At 35.0% G+C, this 17,580-nt stretch overlaps 1 protein-coding gene across 3 annotated transcripts in view; it reads right to left on the reverse strand.

Moving 5' to 3' along the window:
- Window positions 1–17,580, reverse strand: part of B3GLCT (beta 3-glucosyltransferase) — a 50,033-nt gene that overhangs the window by 1,931 nt on the left and 30,522 nt on the right. For all 3 annotated transcript variants that reach the window (XM_069012494.1, XM_069012483.1, XM_069012474.1), the window contains 9 exons: window positions 17,124–17,235; window positions 14,498–14,634; window positions 13,586–13,649; window positions 10,896–11,027; window positions 9,834–9,903; window positions 6,369–6,482; window positions 4,638–4,737; window positions 3,590–3,709; window positions 2,922–3,066 (listed from right to left, as the gene is read on the reverse strand). In XM_069012494.1, coding sequence (XP_068868595.1) covers window positions 2,922–3,066; window positions 3,590–3,709; window positions 4,638–4,737; window positions 6,369–6,482; window positions 9,834–9,903; window positions 10,896–11,027; window positions 13,586–13,649; window positions 14,498–14,634; window positions 17,124–17,235 — 994 coding nt within the window. The remainder of the gene's footprint in view (window positions 1–2,921; window positions 3,067–3,589; window positions 3,710–4,637; window positions 4,738–6,368; window positions 6,483–9,833; window positions 9,904–10,895; window positions 11,028–13,585; window positions 13,650–14,497; window positions 14,635–17,123; window positions 17,236–17,580) is intronic.

Here is a 17,580-nt window from a genome sequence, read left to right on the forward strand (position 1 = left end):
TATGCAGTCAAGCAATAAACAGTGTAGTTTGTACGGAATCTTTTTAAATATGCAGTTTTGGCTCAATAATGACAAAATTATTTTAAACAATATTCTCTTCCTCCTTCTAATGACAGTTGTCAGCACTGCCACTGTGATTGTAGGCTCCTAATAAGGCCATAAGCAGCAAAAATATATGGAGTTTTATGATAGGTAAAGGTTCCAAACATGGGATACATTGTGGTGCCAGAAAACTGCGTAGTTGTTCTTTATCAGGCTATATCAAACCAGAAAGAGTTACAACACAGCTACAAGATGCAGCTGCTGTCCTAATGCACCACATGTATCTCATTTTCTCTGGCAGTTCAATGGCACATAAGTGCATCTTTACATAAAAAATTCCCAGCTGTAGTGGTCCCTGGAAAAACAACTACATTTTGCCACTGGAGTTTTTGTAAAGAAAGATGCATGGAAGGCAAACTTTTGTGTTTTATATCTAAGGAAAATAAAAACCCAAACGAGGAAAATTGAGTGATTTGGATAACAAATAATTGATTTGATGCCTAAGCTGGTAACTGATTCAATACTGCATGGTTCACCTACTTATGGTGGTATTTATGAATTCTCTATGCAGTTCTGTATACATCACAGTCATAAAATTAGGCAACAGAATTTGACATTATGAATACTGAATATGTGTTGTTGGTGTTATGGGTATTTTTATTCTGATATTTAAATGACAGAGTGGTTATTTTTAAAAATTCCACTGGAGAAATCAAGAGGGAACCTATATCCCTCACAACTTTTGAAAAACACGTTGAAGAACATTTAGGTTTCAAGAACCTGAAGAATTTATTTTGGATAGAGACAGTTTTTACACAACTGAGACCAAGACCAGATTTTTGCTGTTTGAAAATCAATCAGCTTATTATTAAGCTATAGACACATTTCTGGTGTTTTGATAATTCTAAAATAACAATATCTACTCTAATAACTTTTTTTTTTTTTACTAAAATTTGTATTTGGTGTTCTAGAAAAGCCAAATATATTGCTTTAGCCCAGATTTTATATTTAAGACCACAGTTCTGGCTGCTTCTCAACACGGGAAGGTTCCTGTTCTCTTTAGAGTCTCATCATGTCAAAAAGCTCTGGCACAGGTCACAGAATATGTGTGTATCTACCTCAGCAAGTAGGCAGCAGGAAACCAGTAAGAGTGAGCCAACACATCATAGACTTTCCAAGAATGAAGACATCTTTGCTTCTCTTTCATAATCTATCTCAGTACAATTTTAGATTCACATACTTCAAGGAACATCACACATCATAATATTTCACTCAAGTCCTTAAGAAGTTATTTTCTGGTTGACAGAAAATCCAAAATCGGTTTTCTCATTTTTAAAATATTTTTTGCACAATGGTGGAATTTGTAGAACAAGCACATTCAATTTTTATTCAGTGGTTTTCCCCCAAGGGTTAACTCCTGTTTGAGGGATGTTTAATTAGAATTTGTTATAAGCAACAGTAAAGATGAATTAGAAGTCAAGTGCAATTTTCTCTGTGGAAAATCAAACTCCTAGGATTTCACTTTCAAAGTGATTCAGTATCAAATGCACACTATTAAAGATTACAAGGAAGTTCTTTGGTTTTTTTGAATAAGGACCATTCTTACAAATTTGGAAAATGAGTTCTGTTCTGACTCTCCTTTAATTAGGCTGGTTTGTTGTTTCGGTTTTTTTAACACTTCTTCAAGCACAAATTATTCAATAACTGCTGATTTTATAATATGCATGACTTGTTTTCTTTCTGTACTGAAAGGAGTAAGCAATGATAAACAAAACAGGAGAGTAAACAGATATGATTTTTTTACACGGACAGGGAATTAAAATATTGAACAGTGTGTTCTCAGTCTTCCCACTTCTCTAAATAGTAAATGAAATTAGAAATGTAATCTTAACACAGGTAAAGATGACAATTTAAATAAGAAACTCCCTCCCTCCACTGACAGCTACTTTGAACTACATGGTAATTTACTAATTCTCAAGTCGCTTATTATCTTATTCTCAGCTCTTATTCAGGTACGCAGGTCTTCCCAGTTTTTCAACTAGATCAACACCTGAAAAACATCAAATGCTACACTCATTTAAATGATGATTTTTAAAAAAGTTGTGCACTGTTTGGGAAAAAAATCTTTAGTGCTTCTTGTTCATACCATGGAAAGATTTGGTTTACTTGGCTTACGAGGAAGAAAATCTCTGTAGGCCTCAATGCATCATGTTTTCCACTGTGGCACTACAGTTAGCTTGTTAAATATTGTGGAAGACAGAAACAAAATTCAAATCTACTCCAGCCATTTTCTCACAAACTCACATGAAAATTATGTTTTGTGAGCTCTCTTTCCCATGTGCTAGCATAGAGCAATTTATCATATTTATACCATTCTTCAGAATCCACCACAAAACCAATATTTTCATATTTTATATCTTCACTAATGAGATAGTTCAGATTAGTAAATACTGAATCAATAGAAAAATTAGGTAAGTAGAGCAGGCAGATTTATTGAAAAATTTTACAGTTAGTTCTCCATTACCTGAAGAAAAAATTATTGTGTTGTAGGTTTTTTTCCTTCAGAGGACATATGACAACTATTCAAAGCACGTGGCTCCTAATTCTCTTTGTTTTTCAAAATTCTCACCTCTGACTGCATCTTTAATAAAATATAGTTATAGGTTAGCTAAAATATCATATCAACTAGCAAAGTATTGTAGTAATCCATGGTATGAGAATGCTCTTATTTGATCAGTCTTGTTCTGCCAGGAACCAAGCTAAAGCAGCAGCATCATCTTGGTTAGTGCTATTACATATGGATCGAGTTCGAATATTTATGACTGTTTTATACTTAGAAAATGAAATACATTTCTAATACTCAAAAATAGCTCTCTGACCTGATGAAAAAGTGGACTGTGTGTTATAGGGATTCCTAAGCCACTGAAACACATCCCAAGGACCATATCATCAGGGGCATCCATGCTGTAACACCGGCATTTGCTAGCAAGCAGCTTCTGAACAGCTGTTCTGCTGAAAACCATCCTGAATTTAAAAAAAGCACATGAAATGTATAAAACTACTAAAGACACCAAATAATTGTAATTAATAAATATTGGTAAATTATTTAAAACTGCAAGACCAAATGTAGCCCTCCCGTACAACATATTTGAAATTCAAAATTTGAGGGGTCAGAACGGACAAATGCCAGAGGCATTTTCTGAAAGATAATTACTTTTCATACTGAAAATTAATTACACCAATTATACCTCTTGTTGTTATTCCAACAACAACTTAGCTACCCACCATTTCTACTACTGCAGATAATTCCTCCTAAATTTGGCCTGGACTCAAAAGGAATACTCTCCTCAATCTTACTCAAACGTAAGAGAGAAGAGTTGGGGACTCGTGACCAGCATGTGTCACTACACAGAAGGTGTGAGGTGAATTGCAGACATTTGGAGAAAACATCACTGTTTCTGTTGAAAGTGATCCGTGTTGTAATTTAGAACATTTGCACTCAAAACAGGAACAAATGTAGATCTCAGTAGCAGCTTAAATAAATTACCCTCCTCCACCAGTGATGTAACTGTATCCTCCAGTTCCCAAGCCATAGCCGTAACGCTCGCCAAGGAATACTGGTTCATTTGGGTCATAGCAGCTGAGCAATTTTCGGAGTCTGAAGATACTATAATATGAAAAGCCATTAATAAAAAATCTTGTAAACATTCATTTTGGAACAGACATTGCTACCTTCAACAGCATTCTATTAAATAGCACAATGATGACAGGAGACATTCAGAAATTCTACCCAAAAAAACTCCCCCAGAGATACAAACTGCTAAACAGAAATTTATGATGGGTTATTTACTATGAGATATGACTGCTGAATTTGGTCAAATCATGAACAAATTAGCTTAAAACATTTTTTGAAGTAGGCAGTTTGTCAGCAAAACTGCATCTCATCTCAGAGAAAACATGAAATTATACTTTCCAAGCAATGTTAAGATCTTTGCAAATTATCTGTGAACATCTACAAATTGAAAAGTAAAAAGGGTTGGTTTAGTTATATGAATATTGCATTATCCACAGTTACATCCTACTTCTTCTGTCACATGATTTAATGTAAAGTATTGTCTTGAACCACTGTTCCTAACCATGTGATCCTGCTCATTGATCACTGTGCCTTTTTTGCTTATACTGCAGTGTCAGATTTTATGAGAATGGGATCTAATTTTCCAACCAAGGCAAGTTCCAGAACACCATTCTGGGTAGCTCGGACAACTGACCTGAGCTTATGAAACCTTTCTTCTGACACATTTCTGTGAGAAACACATCTTAGAAAGGGTATTAGCAAATGACTATACCCCCTCAGCTCAAACATACCTATGCTGAGGAATCACAAAATGTGGTGTATTCAGACTATATGATTACATGATAACACTGATATGCACAGTTTTAACCAAGTTACAATATTGTTTTTAATATCCGTTAAAAGAATACTGATGGAAAGTGATAATAAAATAGCTGTATCACTTAAATAAAGAATAGGTGAATATTGCTAAATCTCTTACTGACATAAACAGTGGTAACTCCTGAAGTAATGCAATATATACCTTATCAGTGTGTCATCATCCACTACAACTAACCAAGGGGTTCTGGGAGAAGTATGATTCAAAAACCTTTCCAAAATGGCAAACGTTTTCCCACAGTGACCTAAGAAAAAGAGAAATTAACAGAATATACACTTAAATAAAATAGGAATTAAATTAAAAACAAGCTTCCAGCTATCTGTCAAGCTGTTGGATAATACTGGACAAACTGCTACTCTTAATTTAAAGAGTTGTAAAAATGAGAAGACTATGATAGAAGCATGATCTGCAAAATACTCCAAGATACTGTCATAGCATTTCATGATGCATCAGGCAGATCCATTGCTTTTATAGAAACATTTAAATCTATATTAATCTACTGTACTCATCATTGGCAACTCAGGTCCTGATCACTGCCTCTAAGGAAAGGTCTCAACATTTATCACAAGATTATAATGAAGTTCAGAGGTAAGACACCCTTTGCTAGGAGTGGAGAAGTGAAACACCGTTGTTCAGAATAAGCATGAGAAACAAGAAGTTTCAGACCTCTACTGAATCTTCTTTAGATCTTGGACAAACCTCATTTCAGTCAGTCTTTATTCATCACAGTTTATTATCTAATGTAATTATCGCTATCAAAATTACATTTACTAAACAATCATCCAAAATAAATTGTATTTGAAGCCACTTCCAGTTAAAATATTCTATGACAAAATGCAGTAACTCTATGCTTAAGAAATGAAGGAAGTCCTCACTTTGGTGATTTTCTGAAATGGTGAACTTAATGCAGACTGATATGAGAACATTTACAATATTAAAGCCAAGATTTCTATATTATATTCTATCACAAAACATGGAAGCTCCCTGGCATGACTAGAACTACTGGGCATGGCTTCTACAAACGATCCACATGTGCCCTGCAAGCTTGCTGCCTCCTGAAAACACTCACTGCTTGCTCATGTCACTCTGCACACAGAAATCCCTGCCTATCCTCTCTCTGCCTCTAACAGACAAAAAAGGGGCAGAAATAACCCAGAGGTCAGAACAACTGACCTAGTGGGCCAGATAAGACTAACAGGCCACTGCCTGGACACCTGTAATTCAGAAGGTAATACATATAGGCTATGAGCCTAAGAACGATATATCAAATGAAAGAAAAAATCAAAACTAGTAAGCTCAAGAAAGCCATCATATCCATAGCCTTTTTTCTATTCAAACACAAAGTAAATTAATTTAAATGCCTATTATTTGCTATAAAAAGATGTTTCAATCTTAACATTTAATTTTTGTGCTTAAATCAAGGCATGCTATGCACAAGCATATAATATCTGAATACCATATGGCATGTAATTTATGCTCAGTAACCAGCTGGCAGTGCCTGAGATCTTTTGAAATAAATTTATGACTTCTTCACTGTTGATAATCTACACAAAATCATCAATAACTGTAGAGTTATCACTCTTACCCCAAGTAATAACACCAGTTTTTTTTTCCTCTTGCAGTATATCAGTATACCATGCTTTCATAATCTCAGTATTTAGGTTTCTGCTAAAAAGAACATGTACAGGGAGACTCTGTATTTTCCATCCATTTCCTGTGTCAAGAGCATTCTTTTAGTTTAGGTTGCACATATGTGCTAGAGAAATACAGAATTTCTAAATGACATACTTGACGTGAAAGACATGTATCATCCATAAAACTTCACTTCTTAAGTCAGCCATTTGTGCAAAACTGACAAACAGTCAACAATCTCACCTCTGTCAGTGTTAGGTATGCCTAAATCTATAGTAGGAATGGAGATGTCTGCATAATCACTGTAGTATTCAATAAGGGCAGCTTCTCTTTCCCAAGTCTGCTTTACAACTGGTACTGCAAAAGAATGATTGACGTTCAAACACAAGTAACTTGATTAAAATAGATACTTGATCCAAATATTCATGTTAACCACTTTTTGTTAGCCACATTCCTTTACATGGTAATAAAATGCTGCTTCAAATACAGCACCATGATTCTAAATGTTCATTCTATTTTCTTTCCTATAACATTTAGAGAGAAAAAAAGTCTACATTTTTATGAAAGCCAGTCAGGACAGTTTTATTTAAATAATAAAAAAAATTCTATTAAAATATGAGTATAGTTTCATAAAACTATTATTCATAATAGTAATTAAAAACTGTGATATTTACATTTTGACTAACCAAAGCACGGAATTCACTACTTTTACACTTGCTATGGTAGGATTCATAGCACACATCAGCACAAATACTGTCAGAGATCAGTCCTTCTTCCAGTATTGAAATGCCACATTTTAATCCAACTGTACAGTGTATCACATATTCTGAATAAGAAACAGACCAAATGTACCTTTTGAAATACTAAACTTGTGTTATACACATCCTATCTGACAGCAACATCATATTAATGCTCAAAAGCACCTGTCTCTGGAGACACACAGAGGGCATTTTATAACAATTCCTGTTACAAATGTATAAATATTTATTGTTTCATTTATAAATAAGAAGCATTTGTATAGTTTATAAATATCATACAATCAATTTTGATCCCATGGAGATTCTATTCAAAGGAGGACTTCTTAATGCTTCTCTAAAAGAGCAACCTTTTTCTCACTAGTTTGCCATTTCACATCAACATTTAAAATTGATCACACAAAATTCTAGTAATGATGCTATGAGTGTTTAAATTACATCCAGAAGTGAATAAATTATGGGTAACACCAAAAAAAAAAAAAAAATCCAGCCATCTGCAGGGTGTTTAGACGAAATCCATCAGATTGAAATAAGGGTCTCTCTTCCATCCTAAAAATGAGGAGTTTGGGCCTTAGATGAGCAAGTACTCTGAAACACTGCATTCTGCTGTTAGTTTCTCTGCTTTGTTTCTCTGGCACCATCCAGGAGGTCTCACTGGTAGCAGGTAGTGCTTTAAATGGAGGAATATTTATATAACTTCCCCTTGCTGCTGTACATTTCTGATGTTTGTGAACAACTCATTTTAGCCCCTTGCTAGAATCATCCATCACCTAATTTGAAGTTTGTTGCCTACCTAGTTGCTCACTTCCCTCTACTCTGAGTACACAGGATCTATTGTTATTGATTGACCAACAGCCAGTTTGATAACAGTTACTTTTTAGCTCATTTTAGTGTTAAGACAAAGTAATAAGAACTCAGTGCACTAACAGAAAGGCTCTAATATTTGGGAAAAAAAAAATCACTTTTGTAGCATTTTGAAGTGGTCCATACTGCTTTTAAAAGTTCTGAAAGAAATGTAAAAGTGTTCTCATTTTTTTCATTAAAAAATCCAAAGGGAATTATGCACAAAAGAAAATGTATAGGCAGGAAATTATTTTCTTATTCTGTGGAAATGTTCTACTTAAAAATGTTTTCCAGAAGAACAAAACCAAAAGGTGTCAGAAAAACGAGGCCCCAGAGCAGAAGCATCTCAGATACACAAGAGCATCCAACCTTCCCCTGGCAGAAGAGATGCACCTGTAAAGGTTGTTTTACCTTTCTCCAAACAAGGACCTGAAACTCAGCAGGGTTCTTTAACACACAGAAATATTTGCTGTTACAGATTGAGTCTTTCTATTTCTTTGGTGGAATCCCCCCTCCTTCTGTAAATGAAGAAAAGTTCACTGAAGCAAGGACTTGAGTCTCACCTCAGTTAAAAGGTCTGGCAAGGGGGCTTTAGCTAAAGTATCTTTCTCTTTCCTTTGCTTGTCTTGATGGAAATGTCACCATGCAGACTAATGTCTATTGTAAATTGAATCCCACAATACTTTGTAATTTCTAGCAAATTGTTTCTTCCAAAAAAACAATTTGAAATTTTGGACTAGATGACAATGCAAATATTTATCAATATGTATTAATACTTGTAATCACGCCAAGGTTTTAATACCACTAGACATATCTAAAGGTCAGCTCTAAGCAGTTAATGACATTTTATTTCTACTGTTTCTAGAACCCTAATGCATGTTTGCAGTCTTGAAAATTTCTTTTATAACTACAGATGGTATGTGTAAGAAGGAGAGTTGTATCTGAAGTAAATTCTGAGGTAAAATTTAGCTGCTTTTAAAAGCACATCAATTTCCAAGCCTTGATGCTGCATTAACGTAGTTTTTGGCATACAATAAAGAATGACTTACCAGGTAAAAAGAGCTCTCTGAAGCTGGCATCCATTAATCTTTCAAAATCTGGAGTAAGATTATCCTCTATTGCATAACACTGGAAGCTGTGAGGAAAGTTCAAGAATTTTCCTCAGTCTTCAACAGGTGTTTCTTGAAGGATGTTTATGCTATCTTTTTGAGGCCTCAAGTTACTTTCTGACTATCTAGGTCGGTTTTTTTTCTTTTTCTTTTTTTAAAATTTTGATGTTAAAAAATTAACATGGATCCAGGAAGGAGAACTCTTCAGTGAACTCCAGTTACAGGACAGTCAATTTTGTTTTGTCAAAAGCTACTTTTTTTGTTTGTTGTTTTTAGCATGGTGACTATCACAGCTTGTCTAACACTACAATTTTCAGATGGAACATGCCACAGTGTTTCACACACTCTTGATCTGGGCTGCTGATTGGACAAAGTACTACATATGACCAGATTTCTAAAAGGCACAAATTTTCCCATTCCAAGCATTATAAAAAACACGTGCATGTGGAACAGCTAGAAGCAATATGACAGCATAAGCTGCTCAATCTTTTACTGGAGAGGAGGGCAGGACAAAAGGAAGGAGATGAGGGACCTTCCAGCTTGTTCAAATTTCTAAATCAGCCATCAAAGAGCTGCACAATTGCCACTGCTAGTACAAAGAAGAGAAGTGAAGCAATTATCTGGGGGAAACTCACTGAAGGATATTAATAGCTGCTGTATTAATTCATATTGCAACAGTTCCAATTTACAACAATATAAGCTAACTTTATGCATATTTAAATCTAGGTATTAGATTCCAAGTTTTTTGCCAACAGTGACTAATGATGAAACAATTTTTTATCTTGAATGTTTCACAGCACTCCTGAGGACTCTGAACAGCAAAAAGATACCACCTGAAGGATAAGCTGTTTATAATTCCAAGACTTTCCTGTTTCCCAGTCGATTCTGCAAACGTTTAGTCCCAAGAGCTACAGAGACAGCATGTATCAGCTTGCTTTTTAAATATTCATTTTCTGAACTTTATTGCATAGAACTACTACCTTGACCAGCCAGCAACTTACTTCTGTCACCGTGAAATTTTCGACATGTTTTTACAGCAACAAAAACATCTTCCTTATTCACTGGCTCTCCCTATGTGAACAGAACAAAAATTAATCTTTTAAGTGCAGGCTGTGCCTGTAGTATGTTATAGGATATGTATGTGCATACAGATAATAAAACAGGAAATATCTTTTCATGTTATAGTCTATCAAGCAGAATAGTGTTCTAGTGATATAGAAATGTACTTCCTGGTGTCTCTTGAAGAAAAAGGTATTGGTTGTTTAAAATTCCTGAAATAACATTATTGGAATTTTTTTTCCATTGATGCAGTACTCTAACGTGAACTAAAACAAGGATCATTAGGGAAAGACCATGAGTAGAAGAACTTGTTGAATTAAGAATGATTCATCTGAAATACAATATTTTCTTAATTTCTTTGAAATTAGTCACTATGAGAACACAAGTTGTGTCACACTTGGAAAAACCAGCTTACATGCTACATGCTAGAAGTCTTTGAACTTCCTCAACTGTAATAAACCTTTTCACCACTTTGATTTCTTATCCTTTTTGGCACCAAGAGTTTTGCTCTCCTGGAAGCACAGAACACTTTTGGCCTCTATCTACACATAACTCATAAAACAATAAATGTATTCTCCTAGAGGCGGAAGAGATGGCACCAAATACTATATTGCATTTTATCTTTAGCCTCAACAAGTTTTAGATTCTCATCTGTGGGGAAATTTAAAAAAAAAAAAAGATCATCTATACTTCAGTATCTGACTGTGTAAGGAGTGTAAGGATAAATAATTTATAGATCATGTGCCAACCAAACATTGTGGTAGAACGACTCATTAAAGCATATGCAATATTAGTTGCCAGGAAATTTCCTGTGCCACGGAAGCCTGAAAGCATATGCAAAATATATCCCAGATAAATGCCAGAATAAACTATTTTGTCAGGGGTTTTTTTAGCTTACTGAAAAATATTTTCTCAAGTTTTGAGATTTTTGAACTCAAGTATTATGCATTTTAGTAAGAGTTTTACTTCTACTAAGCAAATGGTATTTAAAATACTGTACTTACACAAAGTGGCAGAAAATTACTGAATGTTGTTGCACAGTGATCAACCTTATACGAGTCCACATCATCTGTGCAGAACTCAGGCACTGGAGTAAGATGTGGTCCTTCCCCTTTCTGCCAAATGTACAGGGCAATCTACCAAAATTGGAAACATTTATATCAGTAATTAAACTAGATAAAAATTTTCAGGGCGTACAAAGAAACCACATTACAGGACAAACTTAAGAGGAAAAGTGAAGAACATGGGATGGTGTAGCAGATTTGTCCCTTAGTTGATTAACTAATTCCTCCAAATTCTGCCTGTGGCACCATGCTCAGAGACAGGTATTGCTTGTTGGCTCTTCCTGTTTCCTCCCTCATCATTCCCTGCAACTGGAAGGACAGAGAACACTAGTTATGCTCCTGGGTCCTTTAACCAATTGACCCTGTATTAGTTCAGAATTCAGCCATTCAGAATTAATGTCTATCACATGAACCCATACAAAGAAGCAATGCTCCTAAACCACAAAGAATATTTGACAATTGAAACTGATCATGAATTATTTACAAAAATTCACAATATGCTAAAATTTCCCACTGAAAAATGAAATCTTCAATAGAAAGCCTTAGAATGGTGTGAAGCTATCTTATTTCAGAAGTGAGGTTAGAGGGCCATTTTGGGTTGTAGCACAGTATGACACAGGGTTACTAAAACAATGGAAACAGATTTATAATAAAAAGACAAAAATAGTCTTAATCCTAGTTCAAATCTAATGTTAGATGTACAAAAAATTCTGTTACTCAATTCCAGCTTTGAATAGGCATCAGGGAATATGCTGTATATTGTACAGTTACAAAAAGTCTAAGCAACAACCTACAAATGAGCAGCAGCACAACAAAAAATACCACATCTGCAAGATATGGAAGTGATATAATTGTTATGGATATAATAGGGACTTGGAAAGTAATAGGGTAAAACAAACAAAAAAGAGATAATAAAAAGGATGCAAAGCACAACAGAATATCAAAGACTGCAGGCAAATGTTATTAGGACTGTGTCAAACGAAAATATTTCTTATAAACTTAAACATTACACACAATCATTAAGAACAACAGATTATATTCTTTGATTTGTTGTCAATCTTGATTAACACAAGAAGAGCATAGATATAAAAATTATTTAAGATGGACAAGATGGTGATTTATTAAATAAATTAGAGGGAATGAAACTGTCTCTAGGGAGACATGAGACTGCACAGAAAGAATAACTACAGGGCTGAAGCAGGTTATCAAAGGCAATAAATTTGAAATGAAACATATGCAAAGACCTGCTAACAGAATACTAAGTGGATAGAAGCCATTTTGCTGGTTGAGTGATCAATTGTTTTTTTACTAAGCAATCTGTAGCCCATAAAAGGGATGTCTCTTAATGATCTTTTCTTATGACATTATGTTTAGAGACTTTGTTAATGGTGAGGTAGACTGGAATACTGGGAATGTATGAATGATTTTGTCTTTAAAAGAAATTAAAATAAAATGACTTTGTGAAGCCCAAAATCTTGCATTGAGAAAAATTAACAAAAGAAACCCCCAGCTTCTTGTCTTCTTTCTCACAGCAAAATGAAAGCTGAGAGGGATTCAATTGTTTTTGAGAAATACATCAGTCAAGGAGGGGAAACTATGTAAAATAATGGTTTTGCACAAAACCAAATTAATTTAAATATGCTACAAATCTATAGTATATAAACACACCGTAGATTTATGTAGTAAATGAGGGGGTTTATGACCATTAAAAGATCTGAAAAAGCAGCAGTAGTTTTATATAAAGTTGGATTTTTTTCTGGACCAGAACAACAGTTTATAGATGACTTTCAGGAACAATAAAGTAATTAAAATTGCTTCAGTGTCACTCATAATTTCAGGCCAAACCCTTAATCCTGTTCTTCCTTCCTTCTTGTTCTTCTTCCTCCTTATTCTTATTCTTATTCTTATTCATATTCCTATTTCAGGCCAGAAGCTTAAACCAGATTCATCCCCCTTTTCCACCTGTGGCTCAGAAGTTCACTTTGGTGACAGTTAAAAACCCTGGACAGCACAAACATTTTAAATGCAGAAAAAGTTAAAAAGCTTCCAAAAATGATACTCAGATACTCTTTCAGAGCCTCCTTCTCATGTTCCTTTTGGTCAGTTCACTTACTCTCTGAAATACCTTCTGCCTACCTTTTGAACAGTTGCATACCAGAGACAAAAAAAAGTCCTTCCCGACTTCCATGCTGCAAGTTGCAGCACTGATTGTTCACACAAAGGTAGGTTCCTCAGAGTATTTGCTGCAAACCTCATCATATTTAGCTCTGGGAGTCTGATTCAGAAAGTGAATGAGGCTGGCAAGTATCTTTATCTAGTAAAACTCACTTCAGCTTATAGTTCACGAGTTGGAAGTCTCTCTCCTTCCTTGAAGAGCAATCCTTAGAAGATATCTTAATGTTTAGAACCATGTATGCCTTCATTTATGAATGCAAGCTTATTAATGAATTTTTCTATGCTTAAAATAGAGTTTTAAAGTATTACAATATTCTAAAGGAAGGAAATCTAACATGCCACTGCAGTCAAACGTTTTAGCAATGTTTAAGAATGATCTCCTATATCCATTATGATTTAAAAGCATTCAAATATACAACCTTGTGACCTTTTTTCTATCTTGTTTTTCTGCTTACCTCATGCTTTAAATCTATTGTAAAGTCTGACTTCAGTGGTTCGCTCTTCAACTTCTTTGCAAGCCTATACAATTAGAGATGAAAAAATTTAATCAAGCATATTAAAAAAATCAATCACTAGTGCATGCAGGAAAGTGTGGCTGGTATTACTGACCATCTTATGGGGGAAAAATAATAAATCACATCTCTGTATTTATTGCCTCAAGAAGAAACTTATATTTATCATATTTATCATATAAATCCTTTTTTTTTTTTTTTTTTAATCTGAGCAGTGTCTTTTTGTTAATATTAATTTTCAGCACACACATTTTGATACATTCTTCCTGACCAAAAAGAAAAGTTCTCATCTGGAGTAGATAGAGAGTTTGGCATAACATTTTCAACAGATTAAAAGCAGCAGTGCATTTGAAGCTCAGTACTGATCAGCATCTCAAACTGCAGACAATATTCTCTTTTTGTGTATTGCAAAGCACAGTATTTAGGGACTTTCAATTTATGAGAACATCAATCCTTGCTACAGTAAGATGCACCTGAAATCTGTAAACTTTTCAAATAGCATTTGAAAGCATCTAAACGTCTAATCTGAATTAAATATCTATCTTACAGCAGGAGAAACACTTCTAAAGGGCAATGCAAACACTCTAAAACCCAAGAATAAAACCACTGTCTGGGGGAGAACACATTTTTAAAATTACAAGATGGTATTGAACTACTTGAACAACTAGTACTGGACAAATTAGCTAGTTGATGTAGGCAGAGTGAAGGAAAATAAATCACATGCACAGCAATGATACAGAAATCTATTTCTGCACTCTTGTCTACTAGTAAAATCTGAAGTGTTTATAATAATTATGCTTGGAATATGTAGAACAACAGAAAATAAAGAGGAGTGATTAAAAATTCAATTCTTACTTGTTAACAAGTGGAATGCTAAGTGCCCAACCAGCAGCAAAATCTGGAAATTTAAAGACTGTAGGATTTTCAGCAAAGGCATAATGGTGAATTATTGTAGATTCTTCATCATATAATGCTTTACCTAAAAACCACTCCTGTAAAGGAATATAGGAAACAATTTTGTTCATCTACAGCATCCTTTTAGTGAAGATGACGACTGCATTCATGCTGAATAAAGCAAACCTGAAAACAAAAACAAGGGAAGCATATTGTTCACAATAAATAATCTAGACAAAAATTGCACTTGGTAAGAAATTAAACTAAAGGTAGTTCTCTGAAATCAAATAAAGGCTGCACTTTCAAACTCCAGAATATGCCCTGGATTCCACCTGTTCAAAGAACACTGAATCCCAGAGTCATAGAATGGTTGAGGCCAGAAGAGGCCTCTTCAGATTATCTAGTCCAGTTCCCCTGCTCAAGCAGGAGCACCCAAAGCAGGTTGCACAGGACTCTGTCCACTCATGTTTTGAATACATTCCACAATCGCTCTGGGCAACCTGTTCCAGTGTTTGACTTCCCAAACTGACAGCTCTCTAGACAAGACACTCAAAAGCATTGTATTCAGGAACTTCGTACATATCAGTTTTGAATTTCCATCCACCTGGCCTCTTCTACACTAGGGAACTCAAAAAGAGATTTCAGCTGTCACACCTTCACTGTCTTACCACAACATTTTAGGATTCTCACAGACAAACTGTTCTTAAGACAGATCTTTTACACCCTTTAGTTATCATCAGGTGCTAAGTCATTGCTGGCCATCCACTTGGGTTATTCATTCTGGACATCTTTGGGGCTGTAGTCTACCACCCTGCTAGGATGACAGGAAGAGGAGTGGCACATACAATCTGGTTTAACCTTGCTGCTGTTTTCCACTATGAAAGCACAGTTTGAATCAACCTACTGTTGGAACACAGAATCACAGAGGAGTTGAGATTGGAAGGGACCTCTAGGGATCACCTGGCCTAACCTCCCCTGCTCAGGCAGGTCCAGCAACAAAGCACAATGCTCAGGACCATGTCCTAATGGCTCATGAGTTATCTCCAAGAACTGAGACTTCACAATCTCTTTAGGCCAGTGCTCATTCATCTGCACAATAAAAAAAGTGTTGTCTGATGTTCAGGTATAATTCAGTATCTGAGTGTTTGCCTTGAGGTCTTCATCTAAATAAGACATTCCTCACTGTTTTTTAGTTTTCCTGCAGTCAGTAATGCCCTTGGTTATCAACACAGGTCATTTTCTTAACATTCCTCCACAGTCTCTCTCAATGCTTTGAAACATTTGTTTTCACTCGTTATTACATTCAATACTACACTTGGATCAGTCTCAACATTTCTGTTACTAATCTCTACATATCCACATAGAAAAGCTGCAGATTCATCAACAATTCACATGCCCATTGCAGACCTCTTAATGAGATAAAAGTATACCAACTTTTGATTATGCAGACTGCTGAGACTTTAAAATCAATAGTGAATGAGATCATTCTGATGTAACTCAGCTTAAATTTTGGGCCTGATGGACTACTGCTGTATACAAGGAATCAGGTATGGGCAGCTACACTAAGATGACAATTACTATGTACAAAAGCAAAATGTTTTGTTTTCCTTTTATTGCAGGTTGGAATGTAATTTGTTATTTTATTAGAATCTGTGTGTAATGCAAAGGAGAGACACTAAAGCGGGCAAAAGGGCAACATCTAGAACAAAAATGTTCATGTTTCTATTCTGAGAATATCAATTACAAGTAGGTGTTTCTGAAACAGGAAAAAAAAGGATATTCCAAAGGCCTGAATATATTCAGTCCTCCATTTTGAAGACCAAGTGTTTTAAAAGGTAAGATCTCTGAATTGTTGTTATTATTATTACCATTTTAGAAAAGAATTGTGAGAAAACACCACAAGGCCATGTGCCTGAAAAAGAAGTAAATATGCTAAAGTGAGTCCTGAAGCAGAATTACAATAAAGAAGCAAAATATATTTCACACAGAAGATTTTGGGCTTCTTTTATTACAGGCAAAGGACTGACACAAAGGTGATTTTTCTCTGAACACTGAAAATTCTAAATATTAACACCTTTCATGTCAGTTGCATTGCCAAATTTTCTCTGCTCCTTGGTGACTGTGCTTCTATTTTGTTCAGCAAGTCTTTTGGTATTGTTTCTTTTCCAATAGGTACAGAAGACTTATCAGCAAGACAGATCAGAAAGAGAAGGCAAGTAAAACACCCTACTATTTTTTACATCAGAGACAAACTAACATCAGGCATTCTATCTGATGATAATCAGAATTGATAACAGACAGGAAAATGGGGAGAAGGGACCACAAAACAGACCACATTCATCTTTTTATTGATGGTACATAGTTTTCAGGCTATTCACAGAAAAAATGGTTTCTCTGCTCGATTTTAACAGTTCTTTGACAGTTAGACAGGTGTTTGTACTGCTTCATGTTAAATACCTTGCTCTCAGCCTCAGCAATAGAAACCTATCCCCCTATTAAGGTGTTTGGACACATCTTTTCCAACATTTGGCAAAATACACTCAATCACATTAAAAAAAAAAGTCAAATATCTAAATTTTTATTTCACCTTAGACTTGTCAAATCTTCTGAGTGTTTCTAGCAGTTTTACAACTTGTATTCTTGTATCTTCTTCACAGAAGAAAATCCATGAGGAGTTCCTACCATAGGTAACAGAGAAGCTAAAAAAAGAAATAAACATTTTACTAATAAGGTGGCTTATAACCAAAATGGGAAATTCAAGGCACATTCCCCAAATATAAATAGTTTGCCATCAATTCTTCATTTACACAGAAGCAGAAAATTTTACTACTGATTTAGAATTACACATCAAAGGACTACAGTGAATAGATAAAGATACTGACTCAGCAGCTACCTATCCATAAAGCACCAGCTATTCCAGAAAGAAGGGAACAGAGATACATAAAGAATTTCAATTCAGAAAGGTACAGGTCTAATAGCTACCCATGAATTCTGACGTCCGTAGATAGCAGTTTAAGTTACCTTCCCCTTCTTCCAAGGGGCCC

The sequence above is a fragment of the Aphelocoma coerulescens genome, chromosome 1 (genome assembly GCF_041296385.1).
Source record: "Aphelocoma coerulescens isolate FSJ_1873_10779 chromosome 1, UR_Acoe_1.0, whole genome shotgun sequence".
Taxonomy (NCBI): domain Eukaryota; kingdom Metazoa; phylum Chordata; class Aves; order Passeriformes; family Corvidae; genus Aphelocoma; species Aphelocoma coerulescens.